Here is a 24890-nt window from a genome sequence, read left to right on the forward strand (position 1 = left end):
TTCTGGGTGGGAAGTTTGGGAAGGCTCATGCATGGGAATGGTTAGGGTTTGTGGGTGGGATGTTTGCGAGGACTCACAGGTTGTGAAGAGCCATGTGTGGGAATGATTGGGAAGAATTAGGGGTGAAATTTATGGGTTGGAAGGTTGGGAAAACTTGTGGGTGGAAATTGGTTACAGCAGCAGGACTGAGACTCAGTTCTTCAGGTGCTGGTGGTAGTTGGTAAGCAAGACCAAGAAATGGCCTTTTAGGGAGCAGGTTTATCATGTTAAATTGCCCAGAAATCATATAAAAATACCATTGATGTATCTAATGAATATGGATTACCTGTTGTAAATTCAGAAGCCCTTAGTCCAGTATTTTCATTAATTAGATTTTGGGGTGCCTACAAAATTCCATTTGAGCGGGGTCTGCTCCCAACACCTCCTAAAATCAGGGCCTTCCAAGGAATTTCACCCTGGATGTTCAAAAATGTGCACTTAAAATCTGCTCTCCAGAAATACTCAACATAAGCAATGAAACTCTGCAAGTTTGTGTCCAGGTCTTCTCCAGACTTTTTTTCGCCTCCCTCTTCCCACTCTGGCACATGAAAATGGGAAAGCTGGAAGTTCTATTATCAGTCTGTAAATGATAAAAAGGTTGAGGTGTAAAGATAAATAGACTGAGGTCAACACAAAACTTTTGAAAAACATCTCAAACTTAACCAAATTTGAGGTTTTGGATTAATTCCCCCATTTTAGCTCTAGTCATTCCTGGTTTATACATACATTGGGATTAGAAGATCTGATGGTGAATGCAGGGCATTTTTGGGGTGATTTTGTCCCAGATTTGGGCTGGGATAGAATACCCAATACCTCCAGCTCTCCTGGACATTTTTGAAAAATCCAAGAGACATTTATCCCAAGGGAGATGCAGGAGAAGTTGGATGGGAAGCTCCTGGCATCCCCCAGCCTGCTGTTGGTTGAATTTGCACCAGCAGAACATCTGGGATGAACATTCCATGGTTTGGGGGGAGGTCTAAATATCAATTGAAAGTCTTGATTTAGAAAATATCTGGGTTTTTTGGTGATGTATAAATGCACATTGCTTGTGATGGGATGACACAAGGGATGAAAGTTTAGATGCCAGCATTGATAAGCTGTGACATGAATTTAGCAAGGGCTGTTCCACAAAATAAGGCAAAAATTGACAGATTAAACTACTGTAATAACAGGAGAAAAGCAAAACTTATTTGCTGAATAAAGCCCTTGCTAGCAAAGCTGGAAAACTACCAAAACCAACCAAAAAAAAAAAAATAAAGAAAAGAAAATTTTTATACCAGACTTCTTATTTCAGTTTAGTTCATGTAGCTTATTCCCTGTTGGAAATTCCTCTGTCTCATTGATGTGCTAAAAATGGATTCAGGCTGTGAGGATAATTCATTTGGGCACAGGCTGGCACCAGCACAGCCAGAAGAAAAATGGGCAAGCCACAAATGCTTCCAATTTAATTATTCTATTCCTTACCACAGGACAATCTTTAAGTCACAGCCAATGTCAAGCTGGGATAAAAGGGATCCAGGGTGATGTTCTTGCAAAGCTGCCAAAATATGGGCTGGAGAATAGGCTCTGCTTTTATTTGTTCATCTTCATTTGGTTCCTTTCCCTCTTGCAGACTCACTACGAGAGTGGAGAGTACATCATCCGCCAAGGGGCTCGAGGGGACACCTTCTTTATCATCAGCAAAGGAAAGGTGAGTTCACACCTTCTCAGGGCAAGGGGCTCCCAAAATCCCACTCCAGCCTCTCTCTCTCCCCTCCCAAGGCACAAATGTGCCAGCACTTGACATTTAATGGAGCTCCTTGGCTGGGTCAGGAAAGGAAGAGTGGCCTGAAGGGCTGAAAATTAAATCCCTTTCTGATTTGCACATGTGCTCCTGGGAAGCACTTTGGGGTGGAAACTGTTGTTGAGTCTCTGGGTAAATGACCACAAAAATCAATTTCTTTGAAATAAATCCTACAATACTCCATGATTTCTTTGCTAAGCATACCCCTTCCAAGGCTTCATTCCCATGACTCTTTCTTCCCAGCTTCTCCAAATAATAGACAGGCAGGGATGTTAGACCTCTCTCCATAGGGGAAAAAAAGGTCTAAGTTCCTCTTCCACTGCTCACAGGGAAAATATTTTTGACCTCTTTTCCCATAAAATGCTGATGGGATTTTATAGATCAAGTTTCTTCCTTCTATTCAACAATTATTTATAATTATTTTAGCCTGCCTAATACACTTGAGAGACACTTGGCTTCTTTCCATGTAGCAGGATGGAGATTTTGGAGGGAATACATAGTGATTTCCAGCTGCCAACTCGTTTTCCACCATCAACTTCCACTTTCTGGGAGCCAGTTTTTATTGTAAGGAAAAAAATGGTCTTTTTCAGATCAATAAGATTGTCGTGGAGAAGTTTTTGAAATGAAGTTAATCAGAGCCTGCAGAAATCCAAGTTTTTTGGTTTGATGCCCTTTCACTTCCCTTCAAACAGAAATAATATTCCCTCTTTTCTCAGACTATGGACAATCATGAGCCAAGCTTCAAATCCTTTTTCTTTTGCCATTTTTTCATGGGGAAAAATATTGGGATGGTGCATCTCCCTCCCATGAGTGTTTGGAGCTGTGTTGGCCACTGAGGCTCCACGTGGTCAGGTGGATCCCATCCCTTCCCAGCAGCACAGAATCCTGGAATGGACTGGGTGGAAGGGATCTTAAAGCCCATCCAGTGCCACCCCTTCCATGAGCAGGGACACCTTCCACTGTCCCAGGCTGCTCCAAGCCTGGATGTCCAACATTGGGCACTGCCAGGGATCCAGGGGCAGCCACAGCTGCTCTGGGCACCCTGTGCCAGAGCCTGCCCACCCTGCCAGGGAACAATTCCTTCCCAATATCCCATCCATCCCTGCCCTCTGGCAGTGGAAGCCATTCCCTGTGTCCTGTCCCTCCATCCCTTGTCCCCAGTCCCTCTCCAGCTCTCCTGGAGCCCCTTCAGGCCCTGGCAGGGGCTCTGAGCTCTCCCTGGAGCCTTCTCCTCTCCAGGTGAGCACCTCCAGCTCTCCCAGCCTGGCTCCAGAGGGGCTCCAGCCCTTGGAGCATCTCCATGGTTCCTCTGGACTCATTCCAACATTCTTCAGGCTACAAAGAAATGTGAAAAATTAATCCCAGTTGTTGGCCTGCAGCCCTTGACCCTCACCCAGATGATGGAGAAGACCTCCCATGGCCTTGGCCACTGCTCCAGAGCCCTGGACTCCTCCTGGAGCAGCTCCTTGGCTTTGTCCCTGGCCTCTGCTCCTTTATCTTGCTGTGACAGCTGCAGGCCAGAAAAAGGGAGCTAAAATAAAACAAGGCACTGGGACTTGCTAAAAAATTCCCAGACTCTCAGCTGGAGCCTGATGGCTTGACAGAAATTCCCACAGGGATAGTTAAATCCTGCCCAGTTTTCTCTTCCAAGCTTATTGCTTTGGAAAAGAGACACCAGTGGCTGATGGGTGGATGGAGCAGGAGAGAGTTTAATTTTAATGCCTGGCTTAGGATGGATGTAATAATTAATCCATGCTAAGGATACAGCCTTGGATAGTGGCTCAGCAGTGAAACACAGAATAAATTACAACAAAATACAGGATTTTAGAGTCAGTGTGTGCTGCCTGGCACCTGCAGAAGCTGGAGCACATCACCTCCCATGTCCTGTGGTAAAACTTGACTCAGGCAGTTCAACAAGGCAGGAAAATGCTGGCAGCAGCTCCTGCTCCTGGGAGCACACCTGCAGTGTCTGCAGTCAGCGTGAGCAGGATCAGGGAGAGCTCCTTAAGGAATGTCTGCCATGCCTGTCACGTCAGAGTGTCTGGAGTGACACAGAATCATGGAACTGTTTGGATTGAAAGGACCCTAAAGCCCATCCAGTGCCACCCCTGCCATGGCAGGGACACCTTCCACTGTCCCAGGCTGCTCCAAGCCCTGTCCAGCCTGGCCTTGGGCACTGCCAGGGATCCAGGGGCAGCCACAGCTGCTCTGGGCACCCTGTGCCAGGGCCTGCTCACCCTGCCAGGGAACAATTCCTCTCCAATATCCCATCCATCCCTGCCCTGTGGCAGTGGGAATCCATTCCCTGTGTCCTGTCACTCCATCATTTGTCCCAAGTCCATCTCCAGCTCTCTTTTACCTTTACACCCTGGAATTCTGCTCTAAGGTCTCCCTGAGCCTTCTCTTCTCCAGGCTGAAGTGAGCAGAGATAATGTTTTACATTTCTGAGCCCATTACTCCTCTCAGAATATTGAGAAAACTTCTGCTCTGTTTTCTTCCAGCCCATCCTCCACTGATAATTCTTTTAGGACCAAATTCCTTTTTCCTTCTTCCCTGTCAGCTCCATCCACCCCTCTTCACGCCACTCCTGAGCTCCTTTAGTGTATTTATTTTAACTTTTTTCCTCAAGTTCTACCAAGCAGAAATCAAAGTGATTTCCAAACATGCTGTGTGTGTGAATCTGTGGAATAATAATGGATGGAAATGGCTCATTCCCTTCTGCTTGGGAAGTGCTGCTTGCCTTTATCCAGAGGCAGCATGGGCCTTGCTGTGTCATTTCCCACCATTTTCCTTTTAAAACTCAGAATTAAATGCAGGTTCCCCACTGGAGACTGGCTCAGAGCTTTGAACCTGGTAGAAATCACTCTGTCCAAATCTCTGAACACTTTGCTTGGGATCAGTGGAAGTAATGGAAAAAAGGGCTGAAATCTCATAGAAGTTCCCTCTGTTTGTCCAGGGGTCTTCCTGGCTCATCTGCCCCACATTCCCTGGCCTTCCATGAGTCAGTGGAGGTGTTCAGCACCGTGTGCTGCTCATTAACCTCTCAAACCCACTGGTTCTGCCACCCCTTAAAGAGCTGGGAGAAGGTGCAGACCACAAGGGTAAATTTAATAGGGAAATTACACCAGGATATCACTGAATCTAAAAGGATGTGCCTGATATTCTACCTTCTGTCTTTGGGAATTCCCACGTGCAAATGCTCTGGTTAAAAATATGGAAAGATTTGTTTTCTGCTCCAGCTGGAGTTGTCCCCTCCCTGAACTGGAGAGAGAGCAGAGCCACACTTCATCCTGCAATGCCCCAAACTGGTTCACTTCAGTTGTCTCCAATTGGTGGTAATTTGTGTTCTTCCTGTCCCTTCAGGGAACTTGGGAATGCTGGGAACCATGTGGAACAAAGCTAATGGAGGCTTAGGCCATAGATGATAGATACACAGCAAATTTTTGGAATTTTATTCTCCTGTGACTGTGCTTGTGCAGCCCAACTCAACATTTAGAGTTGAAAACATTCCCAAAAATCCAAAGCTGTGTGTTTTTGCAGGACTAGTAGGAAATATCACTGAGCATTTTTTTGGATGGGTGGTTGGTGATGCCAAGGGAACAGTGCAGGACTTGGGGGAATTACGTGGTTCCCAGAGGAGCCTTTCCTGAGAGATCCAGGAGGTGACAATTTCCCCTTTGAACAAGGAGGTTTTAGCTGTTAATGAACAGTTCCCTGAATCCTGTGGGGTTTTGGCTTTTCCACAGGTGAACGTCACCCGGGAGGACTCTCCCAGTGAAGATCCTGTCTTTCTCCGCACTCTGGGGAAGGGGGATTGGTTTGGAGAAAAAGCCCTCCAGGGGTAAGTACTCCTTATGAAATATGTCTTGAATTTTGATATTTTCTCCAGGATTTTTGCAGCTTTTAGGTGGTTCTGACCATTTGGGAAGAGATTGGGAGTGGATTTATTCTTTTGGAGTCACTGGATTTGTGTTAGAAGGAGGCCCCACCTCAGTGGGAAATGGGCTTGTTCTGCACTTGAGCAGCCAAATGTAGACCTTCCCTTGCTTATGGACATCAAAAATTAGTTTATCTTCATGTTTCCTTCCCCCAAAATCCATTGGAAGATCAAAAAGTTTGATTTTTGCAACTCTAGAGTGTTATTCCTGTATGGAAAAGGAAAATTGTGGTCATGCTGATGGGGTGGATGGCTGAAAGCAGGGCAGTTTGGGGGCTTCAAATTGCCATGCTGTATTTATATGGGATTTTGGAGGTGGAAATTGGATGTCAGTGAGCACTTTTATATAAACATTTTCATTTGGAGATGAGCTAAAAGAAGAGAAGCTGCAAATCCATATTCAGCCTATAAAAATAGGCTTCATTAAGGCAGGAATTTGAGACACTCATTCATCTTCATGGATAAACATCTTTTCCTGGGGGTTTATCTGGGTGCCAGAGCTGTTGGGCTTTTTTTGGGATGCTGTGGTAACATGGTCAATCCCTCCTCTACCACCCTTCTCCCCAATAAAAGGTGGCAAAATATTTGAAGGCAAAATTTCCTGGCACTTCTTGGCAGTTAGAGATGTATTGAGCACAAACCTCAAATCTATTAATCTCTTCCTTAATTACAAAATATTGTAGTTATTGAACAAATATCCTGATTCTGATGCCATCCCTGCACAGCCCTGGTGACACAGAGCATCCCCATGGGTGGGAATTCCTTGGCATTCCAGATAGAGTAGTTTGAGATTGGTTAATTTGCAATACTTGGCTGCATAAATTTGAATATTCGATATGGAAATATAAACTTAATTATTGAGAGAATGTTCTCAGCATGCAGTGAAGGCACAATCCTGCAATCCCTGGAAGTGTCCAAAGGCTGGACAGGGCTTGGAGCAGCCCGGGACAGTGGAAGGACTCCCTGTCATGGCAGGGGTGGCACTGGATGGGCCCTTCCAACCCAAACCATTCTGTGATCATTTTTTGCGCTAGAGAATTCCTCCAGAACCATCCCTCCAGTTTGCTGATAATCACAGGAGTCTTACAAGGAGATTTAAATGGAATAATATGAAAATATTGTAATGTAAACATTTGGTAGCTCTATAAATTGCTAATTAATTTGTTTCTGTCAGGATTGTTTGAGACATCTCCATTTGGCCACTTGGGAAACCTTTAGGATGATTTCACTGCTGTAAAATACAGCTGTAAAATACAGCTATGGCTGAGAGCTTGAGATAAAATGGAATTTTTATGCTATTTTCTTTCCTTTTTTATGTTTGATTAATTTTTTAAAACTTTACCAGGGCCTTAGAAATACTTGGCATCCCAGAATGGTTTGGGTTGGAATGGACCTTACAGACCAAGGGACACTTTATTAAAACCTCATATATTTTGTGTGTGCAGAATAAAACAAGAGCTACAAATAATTTCTTCATTAAGACAGAAACAAATGCAGCAATGCAGCCTAGCAGGAGCTGGGATAACAAATCCCTCCCAGCAATATGTCCCTGACAAAGCCATCAGGGACTGATGTGCATTATCCCATTTTCCATGCTCGCAGCAGATGGCACCCATTAGTTGCCAGTATCCCATTGCACACTGGCAGAGCAAGTCATGAAATGATGATCCACATCCTCTCCCAGGCCCCCTCGTACCTTCCTGACTAATTGGAGGCAGCAGATGGATAATTTGCAGTCTAGCATGACATAATTTAGGGTGCTCCACCATCAGGTGCTGTTTTCTTCATTGCAAAGGAACATTTATTATGTAACAACATTTATAAACATAATAACATAATATCAAGATTTATTATAAAACAAGAATTGTTTCTATCAGCAGGGAAATAAAGTTCCTTCAAATCAGCACGGGGAGAGAACTCAATACATCTCAGGTGCTAAACTCAGTAATAATTCAATGTGAATAACTCAGTGTGGCTCAGGTACTAAAACTGGCTGATAAATTAGGGGGTGCTGCCTTGCTGGCAACACACAGCTGGATCTTGCTCCAGAACATCTGGAGCACACCACAGCCCCTTCCAGAGGGATGGTTTAGGAGCAGCCATCCATCCCATTGGATGGAAAATGTGGTTTAAGCCCGTGGCAGGGAGTCTTGAGGCAGAAAATGATGGGGGAAGAAAAGAGGACAGAGAGCAGATCTTTAGGAAAATGAGGGTTCTGAGGACCCTGGGATAGGGGAATGTGTCCCTGCTCAAGGCAGGGGGTGGAATGGGGTGGGCCTTAAGGTCCCTTCCAACTCAAACCAGTCTGGGATGGAGGCATCCTTCCTGCTGCATATTCCATCATATATTGGATTTGCACAGGGCTAGGGGTTTGGGTGATGTGGGTTACATCTGGTTCTGGGATTCAGGAGGAGTTCTGGACCTGGAGCAGTGACTCCAAAATTAATTTTTTTTTTTTTATTAAATCTCTATTAACTCTGTAAGAGGTGCTGGGATCACCCCACTCCTGCTCCTCCGCTCACTGCTCTAATTCCCATTTTCCTTCTGTGTCCTTCAGTGATGCCACTGCTGGACTGACCTGACCTTTCCATTGCTCCTTTTCCCAAGGAATAACTGAAAATCTCAGTGTTTCTTTAAAAACTTCATAACCCAAATCTAGAAGCCTTTGGGGTGCCCCACCTTGCTGCTCCGCTCTCTCCTTTTCTGTCCTCTCCAGCTTTGTTCATGTTTCTTGGCTGTCCTGGAAAGGAGCCCTTTTTCCTTTTTTTCCTTTTTCCATTTTTCTTTTTCCTTTTCCCTTTTCCTTTCCTCTCTGTAGCTTTTATGGGCTGAATCCTTTTCCAGTGTCCTCAAACTGACCTTCCCAGGAATCATGAGGGTTATATTCCATTTTCCTGGGACACCTTCCTTGCTATGCCCTGCTCCCACTAAAACCTTCTCATCTGCTGCCCTATGAACCTTGTCCTGAATTTTTCAGGGAAAAGGGAGTGGAATGGAGAATTGAAAATATTTGACACTCTGGGAGGCACGCAAATGTAAATGTGGCAGGAATTTAATCTCAGGGTGACATTTCCAGAGGTATATATGTGAATAAAAGATATATTTATCCTATAGGATAAAAATAGGAAAATACCATTGTAATTCCTATTTCTTCAGGGAGAACCACATCTCCTTCTGTTGCAATCTCTGTGTTTTTGGGAAAAGACATCCAGCCACCAAAAAGTGCTAGGAAAGGGCTTGAGAAGCAGCAAAATTCTGGTGTAGGAAAGCAGATTGAATTTATGATGGGAAAGGGCTGGAAAAATGGGCTGTGGGGTGGAAGGACAATGAGGAAAGATTCCCTCCTGGGATGGTTCCTCTTGGCATGAAGCCATTCCTTGGTCACAATGCTGAGACATTCCCTATTCCCAGTTTGGAAGAGTAGAAAAGGGAATTAAAAGCATCCATGGGGTAGGAATGCAGTCCAGGATAATGCAGTTTTCCAGCTAGGAGCTCCATGGAGATGGAGATGGTGATGTACCCATATGTAGAGGCCACCATAAAATGGAAGCAGTGCACGTGTTGATGTGCAGGAGAATGAATAAAAACAACCCCGAAAGAATAATAAACCCAACCTTCTCACTCTGGCAAGTTGAGAATCATTTTTGCCACCCTTGGTGCTAAATAATGGGATTTCTTCCATAAATCCAGGGTGTTTTTCCCCTTTTTCCCAACACCTGTGCCCTGTGTGTATCCCATGGACTGTGGATCTGACACATGGTCTCCAAGGACTGGCTGGAATTTTTGTCATCCATTATCTCAGATGCTTTTTACACGTCTTGCAAGCATTGGGTGATCTCAGAAGATCTTTCAGCCTTTATTTCCCTTTCCCTGCTAGGGAGCTGGGAGCCCTGAAGGATTTAGATCCATCCCTGATGGATTTAGATCCATCACCCTGAGGCGCAGGAAGCTTTTCCAGGTTTTGGGAAAGCTGTTGGCAATTCCTTGAAACAAAACCCTCCCAGAGGCTTTGGAGGGTGAGAGCTCCAAAGCTGGGACAGCTGCAAGTGGAGAGGCAAAGTGACACGGGGATGGTGTCACCATCTGCTCCCCTCAGGGCTGGAGGCATCTGGGCCTTGGAGCTGATTGATCTCCTGAGGACACCCCATGGCAAAAATTCAATTAAATGGTGGAAAATGTGGCCCTGCCCTGCCCAGGCTGCTGTTGGGATGGCCTGGCCTCAATGCCCTCAGCTCAAGAACAGATGGAGGAGGTTTATGATTGCAAAATTGTGGAATTTCCATCAGGCCCTTTGTGGTTTGCTTAATTCCAGTGTTACAAGCACGATGGATTTGCTTCCCTTCCTCCAAGTCAGGCTCTTTTCCCAGGTACCAAGCAACAGGAGAAGACGAAATGACCAGGAGAGGTTCAGGCTGAACATCAGGAGGAATTTCTGCACCAAAAGGGTTGTAAAGCATTGGAACAGAGTGCCTAGGGAAGTGGTAGAATCCCCAAAAAGCATAATCCTGACACAGTCTGGAAGTGTCTAAGGCTTGGAGCACCCTGGGATAGTCAAAGATGTCCCTGCATGTGTCAGAAAGTGAGGACAAAATGAGCTTTAAGGTTTCAGCCCAAACCATCCTGGAATTCTGTGCTGATTTCCATGATTCTGGGCCTATTTTTGCCAATATATGAAGGAATGAGCTGGAAAGGACATTTCCCAGAGGGCAGAGCAAGGTGTGGTGGCTCTCACAGCATCCTGCTTGGGAGCACTGCACTGGGACTCCTGAGGAACAGTTTGTTTCTGCTTTTCCAGCAGGAATGAGCTGATATTATTGGCTCTTTCTGCATAAAATCACAACACAGAATGGATTCTCCCAAAGCTCCATAAACGTGGCATTTCCAGCGCCCAGAATTAATTGCTGACCAACATCCTGAACCAGAGCTGCAGCTTTAATCATTTCTGATCCTTGCTGGGTTGAATGTCCTCAGGCAGTTTTTAAATCTTCCTTTTCCTCCTGCTCTCTTTAAAGTGTGGCACTAATTGCCACAGTAGGTTGGGGCTTTTAATGGTGCTTGTTTGGGATTTTTTTTCTTTTTGGATGAGCCATCTGCTGCTTGAGGCTGTTCATCAGAGTTCTCAGATGTGCAGTTGACTTGTTGATTTTTAGAGTCTGTTGTCTGAGATTATACATGTGGCAACAAGCCAGGTGAAGCCAATTTTCCTTTACTGTCTTTACATTTTCTGGCACATTTAGTGACTTGTGAAGATCTCTGGAAGGTGTCCCTGCCCATGGTGAGGCAGCTGGAAGTACATGATCTGTAAAATCCCTTCCAACTCAAACCATTCTGGGATCTTCTGAACTCAGCCCAACTTTTTTGTTAACAAGAATCACAATTTTTATAGAAAAGAAAATGCTGTGTCTTAAAACTGTTGTAATTATTTCTATACAAATATAATTTACATAAAATATTATATTTATATCAAGGTTTGGAGCTGGATCTCAGCACCCACAGTTCAATTCTGTGTTCTCACAAACAGCTCAGTTTATAATCTCAAGGTTTTTCCTAATTTTTGTGCAGAGAGCTGGCACCACCTTAGTCAGGCTGGTCAAATAGATCCTCATGGAAACACCTCTGGTTCTGAAGGAATGGGGATGGTCAGAAATGAAAGGCTGGTGCACAAAAATTCACCTTGTTTTTTCATTTATTTTCTAAGAAAAAAAAAAAAAAAACTGAATATCAGAATCATGGAGTGGTTTCAGTGGGAAGGGAGCTTAAAGATTCAAAATCCCACCCCTGCCATGGCAGGGACACCTTCCACTGTCCCAGGCTGCTCCCAGCCCCATCCAACCTGGCCTTGGGCACTGCCAGGGATCCAGGGGCAGCCCCAGCTGCTCTGGGCACCCTGTGCCAGGGCCTGCCCACCCTGACAGGGAACAATTCCTTCCCAATATCCCATCTAAATTTCCCCTCTGTCTGTTTGAAGCCATTCCTCCTTGTCCTAGCACTCCATCCTTTGTCCAAAATATCTCTCCATTTTCCCTGTTGTCTTCTTCAGGCACTGGAAGAACACAGTGAGGTCACCCCAAAACTTCCTGTCTCTAGCTTGAACAATCCCAATTCTCTCAGCCTTTTAATGTCTGCCTTTAAAATATTTTTATCAACCCAAAATCTCCCTCAGGGAAAAAGAGCCATTAGGAGAGAAAGTCCCTTGCAACCCAAACCTTTCTAGGAGTCTAAAAAATCAGAGTTTTACTACTCCTCACAAAAAGGGCAGAAATAATTTGTGTAGGGAAGTTACACTCAGACCCAACTTGATGACTCAAATGTAGTTAGTAAATAATCAAGTGGTTTGGAGTCTTAAAGACAATTGCTGGTTTACAAAATCACAGCTTATGAAATTGTTCTTGCTTTTCTCTAACTGAGTCATAGTCCGGGAACTCAGATTGGTTTTGGGTTTTTTGTCTTTTGAAGATGTTGTCTAAAGACCACAGACAATATTCTTCCTGCTGAGTTAAAAATAATAATAATAATAAAAAAAATCTAATGTTGGGCAAGCAGAGTGTGCCAGATGGGAGAAGGAAGGCAGAATTCCAGGGGTTTGGGGCAAAGCAGCACTACAGAAGGCTTATAGTTGCCCATATATTTGCTCTTGCTGCAGTGAACATCTCCAAAAATTTTTCCAATATCTTTTTTCTTCTGTGTTCCTTCAGAGCCTGAAAAAAAAAAATTGCTGCACTAAAGAATGCATAAGAAATAATAAACATTACTGCTATTTATTGGCTTAGAAAGCTGCTGGAGCACCATTCACATCAAAAGAATATGGTTTTAATTTATAATTTTTTTTTAAAGTAGCACAATTTGGAGGATTTATTTTCCTGTCTGAAGTGGGATGAGTGGAATGGGTGCTGATGGAAGAGATTTCAGGGGTCAGATCTGGTTCTTGCTTCCTGGAAAGAGTAAAACCCTGGGATTGAACTTTGTTTTTTCCATCTGGAAGGTGTGAAACAACCTGGCAGGGCTGAAGGCTCCAAACTTTTCCATTTTCCCTCTTTTCATGATTTTTTGCAGGTAATTCCTGTGCTGTGCAAAAGGAAAAAATGAAATGATGGGGGGGAAAAATTCCCATGTGATTTTTGTCCTGCAGCAATACCTTGCTGTCAATAATAACCATCAACTATTAGATCCAAATGTTTTACCCTAGAATTTCAAAATGAGAATGTTTGTGTCAAAATGATGGTTTAGAACAAATGTTTCTAGTTGGGGAAAAAATGCATGCTCTGAAATAAATGTGTTTTTAATGAGAGGAGAGAAAAACCCCTGAACAAGAGTTCCAGTGAGGAAATCACACATTTTTCCTGGGAAAATGCTTCCATCAAAATACTCCCCCCAGCTCTGTTCAAGTTTGTAAGCATTAAGTGGAACTGAGGAAAGCAGCAATGAATTTGAATTCTCTTTAACTTCCTTTAAAAAAAACCCCAAACACCCAAACAAGTGAAGATGCCTATGGGGGATGCAGGAGTAGGAATTAATTCATGGGATGTAGGCAGGATAATCCATGTCAGCAAACCCTCAGAGCAGGTTTACAACAAGATGGAATTGAAGAGTGGAAAAGAGAGCAAAAAACGGGATATCAACTTAAATTTATAGCTAAATTTACAACAGCACCTTGTGATGTGGTTTCTGTTCAAATCTCCATGTCTACCCAGGATGGATTTGGGTTTGTGTGTCAGGCTTTGGAACTCCATCTAAAATTTCTGTAATTTATCAAGTTTAGAAAATTGAAGGAGTTTTCTGCATGGCAACCTGGAATTGGGATGCAGGGCCCACTCATTTGGTGATCATTATGAGGCACCATTATAATTAAATGTTCAGGCCTGTGCTTTATAAATAATCAAATGTTCTCCATTACACCCATATTAAAATAATTCCACCTCTAAAATACAGAATAATGTCAGCTCATGCCTTGCATTTTGCTTGCTGTAATTTACACACAAATGGACCAAAGTAAACGACCTCAGGCTGCGCCAGGGGAGGTTCAGGTTGGATATCAAGGAAAATTTCTCCACCAAAATGTTGCCAAGCACTGGGACAGGTGGCAGTGGTGGGATCAGCATTCCTGGAGGGATTTAAAAGATGTGTGGAGGTGGCACTTGGGGATATGGGGCAGTGGTGGCCTTAAAGCCCATCCATTCCCACCCCTGCCATGGGCAGGGACACCTTCCATTGTCCCTGGGTGCTCCAAGCCCCAAAGTCCAACCTGGCCTTGGGCACTGCCAGGGATCCAGGGGCAGCCACAGCTGCTCTGGGCACCCTGTGCCAGGGCCTGCCCACCCTGCCAGGGAAGGATTTATTCCCAATATCCCATCTAAATTTCCCCTTTGTCAGTGTGAACCCATTCCCCTTGTCCCGTCCCCCATTCCTTGTCCCCAGTCCCTTTCCAGCTCCCTTGGAGCCTCTTTAGGCACTGGATGGGGCTCAGGCAGTGACGCCAACCTGGGAACAATGCAGGAATAATCCTGATTTATTTATGTTTGCTGTTCTCCTCACCCTCCCTTCCCTAAACACCCAGAGTTTCATAGGGTGAGTACTATTCCTGTCCTGTATACATTCCTATTTCTTTACAGCCATCACTCTAGCAGTCTCCTCCTTTGAATTTAATGATTATTAACATCATTTTTAAGTCTCAGAGTGGATCATTCTACCCATGTCCAGACTTGGCACAGGGGCTGTTTGTGCTGGTGATGGCAGATCAGGCTCCAACAGCTCCACTTTCAGTGGCAGCCTCTGATCTCACTTTGAGTTGCCCTGGCTGTTGACACAAAAGATACACTTAAGCTTTTAATTCCCTGGTGCATTCCAGCAGATTCCTGTTGTCCCCACCTGTCCCTGTGTGGTGTCACTGTGACTTCAAAGAGGGGGCTGGAGCCAGCCTGGCCACTGGGATCTTGGAGAGCAGCAAGGCTGGCTGGGAATACCCACCCTGAGAGGGGTAACATTGAAAAATAGTGACCTGTGTTATCACTACACAAATTTGGGTGTTAATTTAGGTGAGGGCACAGCCTGAACATGGCTCTTGTGAGAGGCAGCGCTCCTGTGACAGCACCAGGATTGGTGTGAGGAGCTGGGGCTACCTTTGGGTTTGGCTCCCAGAAATGGGGTTTGGGGATGGTTTTGCTCTTAGGAGGGCCTGGTTTTTATTGTGAAGTCTGTGTGGGGGAGACCCAGGGTCCTTTTTGCTGCACATAGAGGGGTGGGGTTGTTTGTTTAGGCGTGCTCCCCTTAGGGCTTAATGAGCCACTCACGTTTTGTTAGGCTGAACCACATTGTCACTGATCCACCTGAAGCCTTGGAGTGGCTCCCTAGAACAGAGGCTAGACAAGAGTAAGAGAATAAAAGCAGGTATTTATTAAAAAGGTCTTCAATAGATACACCTTGGGCAGTCAAAAGCCTCCAAGGGGCTACACCCGAGATGGACAATGGTCATGAGTTTTTCAGACAATTATAATTTTGGTCCATCTACATATTGGGTTAATCCTCCACTTACAGCTTCAGGTAATGATGTCATTTACCCCCAGTTTGCTTCCCCCAACTCACTTTTGTTTTGTACTTTTTGAAGCCCCAGGCTGTAGGGTGTCCTTGGATCTCAGGCCTAGGGGGATTGAAGTAAAGCCATCCCTAAAAAAACCCAGGACCACCCAGTCCATTTTGGGAGAGTTATGAGTGGAATTCAGAGCTGCCAGCTATAAACTTCTCTTGGCATCCCCAGCTTCCTACATGTGGTGGAAGAGTTGTGTTGATTCTCCAGCCTCCCTTGGGGATTGCAGGGGTTTGTTTCCTCCTTTTTGCCTTTTTTTTGGTGTTTTTTTCCTCTCTTCACTGAACTTTCAGCTCATTTCCTCTCTCCTGATGTCTCACAGCTTATTTCTGGACTTGTCTCTCAGCAAGAGGGTTCCCTATATAGAAAGTCTCAAGATTTCCACGTGGCAAAACCTTCCAGAGGTTTTCTGGCTGGGCACTGTGAGGCTGCTCTGGAATTGCTCTTATCCATCAGGGTTGCTTTGACCCTTTTGTTTGGGTCCTGACTCCTCAATTTTCCTGCCTCAATCCCCAGCTCTTCCTCTTGGCCTCCATGATCTGCCCCAATCCAATCTTTCCACTGGTGATTTTGACATCCCACACCCATTTATTGCACTCTAAAAACTATCCTGGGGCTTCTTCCAGAACCTCATGAGCATGGGACAAATTCCCAGTGAAGACCCACAGAGCTGCCCAGGCTTTGAGACCCCCTAAAAAGTGCAGATTTGCTGTCAATAATTTAAAATTCCTGTGTTTATTTCTTTAAATTTATGTTTGTCACCAAGGTCTCTACAGGCTTTTGCTGTTTGAAGCAAGGTGTCAGTGATTCTCCAAGGAATTTCACCACAGATTGTCCCAAATCCAACAGAAGGGATGGGAATTGTTGAATTGCATGCCTTGGATGGAACAGACATTTTCAGAGGTTTAGCTGTATTTATATTCAATAAAAAAAGGGGATAAGTTCATTTAAAACCCCTAAAGCTGTGGGCAACCTTCATCTCAATTTAATCTTGGGTTTGTTCAGGCTGAAAAAGTGGTTTAGGGTTATGTGGCAGAACTTCTCTAATGAAGCAATTTCACTCTGGCTGCTGAAGGGGCTGGCAGAGATTTAAATTCATCAAAAATTTTTATATTTAATTTTTCCCCCCCTCAGCCCCTGGGTTTGTAAAATCCAGTTCTTGATTCCTGAAGTCTAAAGTTGTAAATTACACATCCTTAAGGCACCTGCTAAATTCCATTATGTCCGCAGTCAGGCTGTAATGAAATGAAAGGCTGGCAGTTGTAGAATTGAGAAGAAACTGGAAGGTTTTAGAGTTTTATACAGAACATGATCTTATAAAGATGAAAATGAATATTACAGGAGGTTACTCAGCATTTGTCCTAGGTGCTGGTTTATTTTCTCAACCTGTAGTATAATTTTGGATGTAAAATATTTGGGAACTTCACCGCCAAAAAATTGTGTTAAAATAGAACTTTTGCACCATTCTGGGGCTGAGATGGTGACAGGGAATATCAGAATCCTGGAATGGTTTGGGTTGGAAAGGGCCATTAAAGATCATCCAGTTCCACCCATGCCACCTTCCACTGTCCCAGGCTGCTCCAAGCCCTGTCCAGCCTGGCCTTGGGCACTGCCAGGGATCCAGGGGCAGCCACAGCTGCTCTGGGCACCCTGTGCCAGGGCCTGCCCACCCTCAAAGGGAAGGATTCCTTTGTAATAAATGAGCTTCTTGTCCTGGATTGAAGCCTTCCAAACCATCCCAGGGGGAAAAAAATTAAAGGAAATTAAATCAGGCAGAGAGAAAGGGATGTGAAGTTCCTGGGCAGGAAGCTCCTGGACACTCCTATAGACTGAAGGGACTCAGCTCTTCCATGGTACTGCAGCTCGTCTACACCCTTGGTTGCAGCATTGGGCAGGGGCATCTTCTCCATACTGAAAGGACAGGAATTAGGCATGGTAAAACTTGCTGGGAATATTTGGGAGTTCAGTGGAGCAAAGGGAATGCATCAGGCAGTGAAGAGGCTGGGAGATTTTGCACCCATGACGTCCAAGCCTTTGTGCAAAAGATGCAGAGTAAATCTTGCATCAAACAACCAGGATATGGTCCCAGTTCTCCACTGCTGGTGAAGCCTTCCTGGGATTTTAACATCCTGACCTTTTAACCTTGGACACTTTGAAATGTCCTCCAGGAAACGTAGTAAAATTTGAAAGCCAATATTGTTCTTTTCTGAAGCTGGGTATTCCCAACATCTCTCATTTCCATGGGTTAATGCAGTGCTTGTAAGGATGGCTCTGGCTGGGATTTTCTCTCATGTCTTGCATCTGGAATTGGGGTCTGAAATTCTCCCACTGCTCTCTTCAACCTTTAGGATAAAGCTGCCTAAAGGAAAACAGAGGTGGCACAAAAAGGTGTTTGGTTCTTGTTCTTCATGGGACCTGGAATTGGGGCTGTGGTTTTTAGTCAGGGACATTTACAAATGAGTTGGTTTTGCCAGAGGGAGTGGAGCCGTATGAGCAGGAAATAGAGAAAAGTCAGCTGAATATTCACCCAAAAAGAGCTCTAAAGGTCCCCGCTCCAACTTCCTGCTCCAAGCAGGGATGTCCCAACTCCTGGAGCAAAGTCATTGTTCCCTTGTCCAGCCTAATCTTTAAACTTTCCAAGGAAGGAGCATCACCTATTGCACTGCTCCAAGTTTTCCTAAAGTTTTCCATAATTTCCAAGCTAAATCTCTCAAATGACAACTTGGAGTTGCTTTAGAAAAATTCCTGGGGGAATAAAACCCAAGAGAAATAATTTAAGCTAAGGAATCTGGCATTTAACAGGGGTTATTGCCACTCTTGGCTTCAAAAAGCCCTTCGGCCTGGTTTTTATTGTCAGGAAAATGGAAATATATCTAATCTCCATGGATTTGGGGGTGTCCACAAGAGCATAGGATTAATCTATAGGCATTGCATTATATTCTTTTAATCTTCTATCATGTGTCCTTTCTGGACTGGCTCTTAGAGACTTGGAGAAATAATAAGTAAGAAATAATTTGGAAATAATTTGGCTGTTTGGGAGAGAGATCCCTCCACCTAGGAAACTTGGGAGAGCTGAAACTCTTTGGAATGCTGAAAAAGTCAGAGGCTTTTGCACTGTTGTTTTACTGTCCGGCTGCTGAAAAAAATGAGGAAAAATTCAGATTTTAAACTCGCCCCCAGCGTGTCCTTGAACAACATCAGATATTTTATGGTTAAAGCTCCCTAAGCAGGACATCTCCAAGGAATGCAGGCTCATTTAGGAAATGTTTTATCATTTGGAATCTCTTAATGAAAGGCCTGTAATAAAGTATTGGAGTTAACCTTGTAGCCTTATTTCTCCTTTTATGGCTACAGAAGATACTTTTCCCATGTGGAGATTACAGATTAAGGATAGGGAGCGAGTGGAAGGGAAGGATTTTAATTGTCAGGACCTTTGAAGTCATAATGGGACAATGACCCTGTGACCCTGTGTTCCTGCTGGAGCTCAGGAGAAGCATTGGATCACTTCTCAATTGGGGGGATCCACATTTTCCATCCAGGCCCAAGCTGATATCAGTCTCCAGGGCTTGGAGAGGGGTGAGGTAGCCATGGGAAAAAGGACTTGGATTTCTTTGAATCCCAGAACAGTTTGGGTTGGAAGGGGCATTAAGGATCAGCTCATTCCACCCCTGCCATGGGCAGGGACACCTTCCACTGTCCCAGGCTGCTCCAAGGCCTGTCCAGCCTGGCCTTGGGCACTGCCAGGGATCCAGGGGCAGCCACAGCTTCCCTGGGCACCCTGTGCCAGGGCCTGCCCACCCTCACAGGGAAAGAGTTGACAAGGCTGGCGTCAGTTTATCAATGGTCTTGGAGGCCTTTTTATTCCCACTTTGTGTTTGTCTCTTAACTTATTAAATAATATTAAAGGGCAGCTGCTGAGTCATTCATGAACGAAATGTGTCAAGGACCATTTCATGTGGCTCTGGCTGCTGAATTCTGTTGCTGCTGCTATTCCTTTTTGAGGAAAATAATGCAAATCAATGGTTTCCTCTTTATCTGTGCCAGTTTCATGGGGTTTTGTCATTTCCTGGGTTTTTGGCTTTGCCTGGCTTTGAATGATCTGATCAAGGCTGGCAGAGAAGTTCCTTATGCGGAGTAGGTCTGCAAGGCACCAGTTTCTAGAAACTCTTCTGATTTGTTCAAGGTTTAATTGATTTGTCCTTGAATGGGATAATTAACATTTAATATGTCTTAAAGATGCTCTTGTTGCCTAGTGGCTGATTATAACAGCAATGGATGGGGTGTGGTAGGGTTTTATTTCACTTTAATGAAAAAGTGATAATTTTGTACCCCTGGGTTGTTTCACTTGGGGAATATAATTAATTACGGACTAGTGAGACTCTGGTTCATTACAATAATTCTGAATAAATTGCACAAGTAACTGGGTTGAATCATTAATGGGTTTGGCAGGAAAGGAGGTTCTGCCATCCCAGTTGTCAGCATTGTGTCACTCAGATTTGGGTTTATCTGTCACTTCAGACTATACTTAAGCCACGGTTTACCTACAAATACCAGTTTTAGTTCCCATAGAATATTCCTCTGGCTGTGTTTGCTCTTCCCTGCCTTTCTGAGCTGCTGGAAACACTGTAGTAAGTGATATCAACATCATTGAGGGTTTCCTGGGAGCAGTGGGAATGGTGGGCCCACTGGAAATGTTTTTTCCATCAGCAGAGAGGGATTTCTGAGCATTGTTCCCACCTCCACAGTGGGAAACACTGGTGGGACACCGTGGCTTCCTGCAGGGATTAAAACTGTGCATGTGGCGCTTGGGGTCAGGGTTTAGGGGAGGACTGGGTGCACGGTTGGACTCGGTGATCCTAGAGGGCTCTTCCAACAATTCTGTGCTTCCTTGCTTGTCCTTATGCCAGCAGATCCAGCCATGGTGGGATGGGTGCAGGTTACAGGGGTTAAATACAGATTCCATGCAGGATTTGGAAGCACGGGATAAGGGATGAGATACTCATCTCTTTCAGCCTTGAAAGTCAGCCACAATAAGGATTTCAGCTGCACATGGGAATGCCTGCAGTGTAAATCCTCACTGTGTTGGGGCAGCTCTTGGATTTAACTGGAATTCCCTTCCCAGGCAGGTGGATTCCCCAAGGGGTGCCACAAATGGAGTTTCTGTGCCTAGAGAAAAGGCAAAGCAGGGGCTGTGACAGATGGCAGCCCACAGGTACTGGAAAAGGATCCAGGGAGAGCTCAAAGCCCCTTCCAGTGCCTAAAGGGATTCCAGGAGAGCTGGAGAGGGACTGGGGACAAGAGATGGAAGGACAGGACACAGGGAATGGCTTCCCACTGCCAGAGGGCAGGGATGGATGGGATATTGGGAATTAGGAATTGTTCCCTGGCAGGGTGGGCAGGCCCTGGCACAGGGTGCCCAGAGCAGCTGTGGCTGCCCCTGGATCCCTGGCAGTGCCCAAGGCCAGGCTGGATGGGGCTTGGAGCAGCCTGGGACAGTGGGAGATGTCCCTGCCCATGGCAGGTGTGGAATGAGCTGATCACTAATGGCCCTCCCAACACAAAACATTCCATGATTCTGTGACTTCTCAGTGTTCCCACCCCAGCACTGCCAGAAATCCATCCCTCTGTTTGCCTGAAGAACTCAGAAAAGCTCAGTGGAATAAATAGAAGGTGGAACTTTTGTTTTACTGAAATGGGATTAGTGAAATGGATCCTCCTGGCTCTGGGCAGATGTTTCAGCAAAGGCTGTTTGGCTCTTAGAACTGTGGACACCTGGGTGGAAACTCAGCTGAGGGTGCCACTTTGCACAGGTGTTCAGGCAAACATCCCAAATCCATCTGCCACCTTCCCTTGGCACTCCAGCTTCTGGAAGTTCCAGTCCAACTTTGGCTCCTGACTCATCACCAACAGACAGTTGCCACAGGAAATTGTGTTCCCCTGGGGTTTGAAAACCTGTGAGTTGTGGATCTGGAAAGTGTTATTTGTCAGGAAATAAATAGTTATTATTTTCTTTATATGTTATCTATCTAGGGAATATCCAACCCAAATATCAATCCCTAAACTATTTGGGCTGGAAGGGACCTTAAGTTCCACCCAGTGCCACCCCTGCCATGGACAGGAGCATCTTCCACTATCCCAGGCTGCTCCAAACCAGCCTGGCCTTGGACACTGAAACAGTGGGATCCTTCCTTGAAACACACATTTGGAATGTGAATACTCCCAGAAGACAGAAATTTTTATCTAAAACTTCACGTTGTCCTGAATGCACCAAAATTCTCCTCTTTTAGAAAACTCATTGAGGAGGAATTTGATTCCCATGGAGACACTCACATCCCAAGGACACCCAGTGCTACTTTCTGCCAAGCCTGAAAGGCCCATGGGAATATTAATATCAGAACATTTATTAAGAAAATATAATTCTTACTTTCCAGGTGACTTTCCCAGACTATTCCAGTGCTATTTTTTAAAATCCAGGGCTATAATTAAGCCTCATATCTAGGCATTTTTCCCCATATATATTTTATTTAAGCTTTGAGCTTTATTTCCTCTTTTGACAGACATTTTATTTTATAAAAAACATTTTATTCCCTAATGAAATTTCCATAAATTCTTACCCATTTTAACACTGGAAGTGGTTTAGTGCAGACCCTCCGATGGAGGAGGAGCACTTTTGCTCCTGATTTTTAGTGCTGTGAGTCCATCCTGTGCTGAATGGCCTCAGATTCAAACACTGTGTTGGAATTCATCCCATTTTGTTCTTAAACACCTGCTCACCTCATAAAAGTGAAAAAAGGAAGACCAGGTTTCTTGAAGGGTCATCATGGCTTGAAATGATGAGTGTAATAATTGCTGAGGTTTTTATTGTGCCTTCCCAGTGCTGAGTGCTGAATCTTCCACCCTCATATTTAGGTGTTGAGCAGCACCTGCCATATAAAACCCCTATAAAATCACCTTAAAGGTGTCCTCAGAGCAGTGAAATCCTTCGTGGCAGGGGGGGCATGTCCACCAGATAGAGAGAAGCTGCTCCACAGCACAAAAGAGGTGGAGGTGTCAAGGTTCAGCGGCTGTCACTGCCATAAATAGATTTTTGGGATATTCAGAGCAGTAGCACCATCCATCTGCACACCACCAGCAGTGGGAGATGAGCCTGGGAATGGGGATCCATCCCTTTCCTCCTGGGAATCTGCTGGGTCACATCCCTAAATTGCTCTCCTAATGCTGCTGTTGTACTCCCAGTGCCCAACCAGGGCCAGGAATTAATTTCTTTCCACCCCAGTTGGATTTAGTTTGGTTTTGGCACATAAAACCTTGATTATTTATTTCTTTTTACAAAATAAAAAATAGGCAGGTGGTTGTTGCATCTCCCCCTGCTGCAGCTATAGGCCAAGATGCAGGTGAAGTTATAGAAATTATTTATTAATTATTATTAAAAAAATTATTTCATTTAATTTTATTTATAGAAATAAAAGGTAACCAAAGCTTTAAAAAGACAGTTTTAAGTCTCCAGGTAGGCAAATTCCTCTTTTTAAAGGATAGATCACCAAATTTGGGTACCACTCCTCAGAATACCCAGCAAAGCTGATTCTTATCTCCCACCTGAAAGTCATGGTGTTATCAGAAAATACCCAATAAAACAGACGTGAAGATAGAGATATTGGGCTTTGAGCTCTTATTGCTAAATTTAAGCTAATAACTCATTTTTTCCATTTTTTCCCCTATCTGACATGTCTTGTACTAAATGCTTTAAATCAACCTTATTAACAATATTGTAACAAGGTCAAGTGTACAGTGCTGGAAGGTGGGAAAATGAATTAAAAAACTCAAATAGCAGCAAATTGGGAACCTCTGGATAGTCCTGTGGCATAATTTAAAACCCACCAGGGAAGACCTCATTTTTTATTTCTGAAAACCTCATTAACAGCATTCTCAGCTGATCTCAGCACTCATCTCCTGAGGTCCCACAGGACGGGAGGTTTCTGCCAGGGACTCTCTTAGGCAGGTTCTGCAGGGCAGCCACCAAGGAGCAGGCACTGACCCACCTGCTCTGGGTGGTCCTTTGAGGTTCTCCAGTTTCTTGAGCTAAGAAATGAATTTTTATCCTCATTTTTTAGGGAAGGAAATGGTGAACATCAGGGAACAACTGGATGTGGCTGTGTCCATAGGGTCACAGATTGGTTTGGGTGGGAAGGGACCTCAAACCCCATCCAGTGCCACCCCTGCCATGGCAGGGATAACTTCCACTGTCCCAGGCTGCTCCAAACCCCAAATCCAGCCTGGCCTTGGGCCCTGCCAGGGATCCAGGGGCAGCCACAGCTGCTCTGGGCACCCTGTGCCAGGGCCTGCCCACCCTGCCAGGGGAGGAGTTGACAAAACGGGGACCAGTCAAAGACTGGAATTGATGATTTTGGAGTTCTTCTCCAAATGTAATGAGTTCTGTGATCCATGTCTGCATCAATCACCTGTATCTGCCTGATTTCCATGGGGGAAAACCACCCCACACAGACCAAAGTTTGACTTTCCAAAGGACACAGGGTGCCCAGAGAAGCTGTGGCTGCCCCTGGATGCCTTTCATCTTCCTGAGAACCCAACATCCATTTGCCATTGGCTTTGATATAAAAAATACACCACTGGGATTAATAAACACAGCACGCTCTACTAAACTTTTATAGATTTTAATGTGAAACTAATAAAAGGTGCCGTTGGAAAAATCTGCACTTGAAAAGCTATTTCATAAAAAATCTTGTAAAAATTCCGTCAGGCATTAAAATCTCACTTTCTAAAAGGGAATGAAATACAACAAGAGGGATTTGACTCCAAGGTACTCCAGTTTGAGGACATGTAGCAAAAACCTCATGAGTTTTAAGCTTCATGAGTATTGAGAAAACAAAATATTTCTTAGAAAACAACAATTCAGCTTGTTGAGCTTCAAAAATACTATTTTACTGACTCTTTTCTCAATATAAGCCAAATGTACGCCTCTTCAAATAGAAAATGTACCAGCTCCCTCTAATACTTTGTTTTATGCCTTGTGAGCATCTTGTTAGCACTTACTGACTGCTCCTAAAATATATTTCTACTCTCAGTGGCTCCAGCTGAAAGGTTTAAGCCCTGCCAAGGGTTGTACAACAAGATTTGCAAAGAAAGAGGAGCCGTTTGTGATAATTGACTGGAATATTTATGAAGCTGAGGCCTCAGGTCTTTCAAGGCTCTGTTGGTCGAGGAAATTCTGCTCTGTCTTAACTGCACTGAGAGTTCTAAAAGTAATAAACTCCCAGGAGATGCTGCTGAGCTTCCACCAGCCTGGAGCAAAGGAGGCTCAGGGGGGACCTTGTGGCTCTGCACAACTCCCTGCCAGGAGGGGACAGCCAGGGGGGGTCGGGCTGTGCTGCCAGGGAACAGGGACAGGAGAAGGGGAAAGGGCCTCAAATGGCACCAGAAGAGGTTTAGGCTGGATATTGGGAAAAATTCCTTTACAGAAAGGGCTGTTAAACATTGGACTGACTGCCCAGGGCAGGCATGGAGTCCCTGTCCAAGGGATTGGGAGCAGTGGG

General features: G+C 44.7%; 1 protein-coding gene and 1 long non-coding RNA gene across 13 annotated transcripts in view; both read left to right on the top strand.

Moving 5' to 3' along the window:
* The window catches only part of PRKG1 (protein kinase cGMP-dependent 1), a 368725-nt gene that overhangs the window by 280603 nt on the left and 63232 nt on the right, over positions 1 to 24890 (top strand). For all 12 annotated transcript variants that reach the window (XM_064429924.1, XM_064429923.1, XM_064429930.1 and 9 more), the window contains 2 exons: positions 1652 to 1729; positions 5569 to 5663. In XM_064429924.1, the coding sequence (XP_064285994.1) occupies positions 1652 to 1729; positions 5569 to 5663 (173 nt within the window). The remainder of the gene's footprint in view (positions 1 to 1651; positions 1730 to 5568; positions 5664 to 24890) is intronic.
* LOC135306286 (uncharacterized) lies at positions 14691 to 16381 on the top strand. The gene is made up of 3 exons (XR_010367086.1): positions 14691 to 14791; positions 15057 to 15143; positions 16106 to 16381. It is a non-coding gene; the product is annotated as an uncharacterized LOC135306286 (long non-coding RNA).

The sequence above is a fragment of the Passer domesticus genome, chromosome 8 (assembly GCF_036417665.1).
Source record: "Passer domesticus isolate bPasDom1 chromosome 8, bPasDom1.hap1, whole genome shotgun sequence".
Lineage (NCBI taxonomy): Eukaryota > Metazoa > Chordata > Aves > Passeriformes > Passeridae > Passer > Passer domesticus.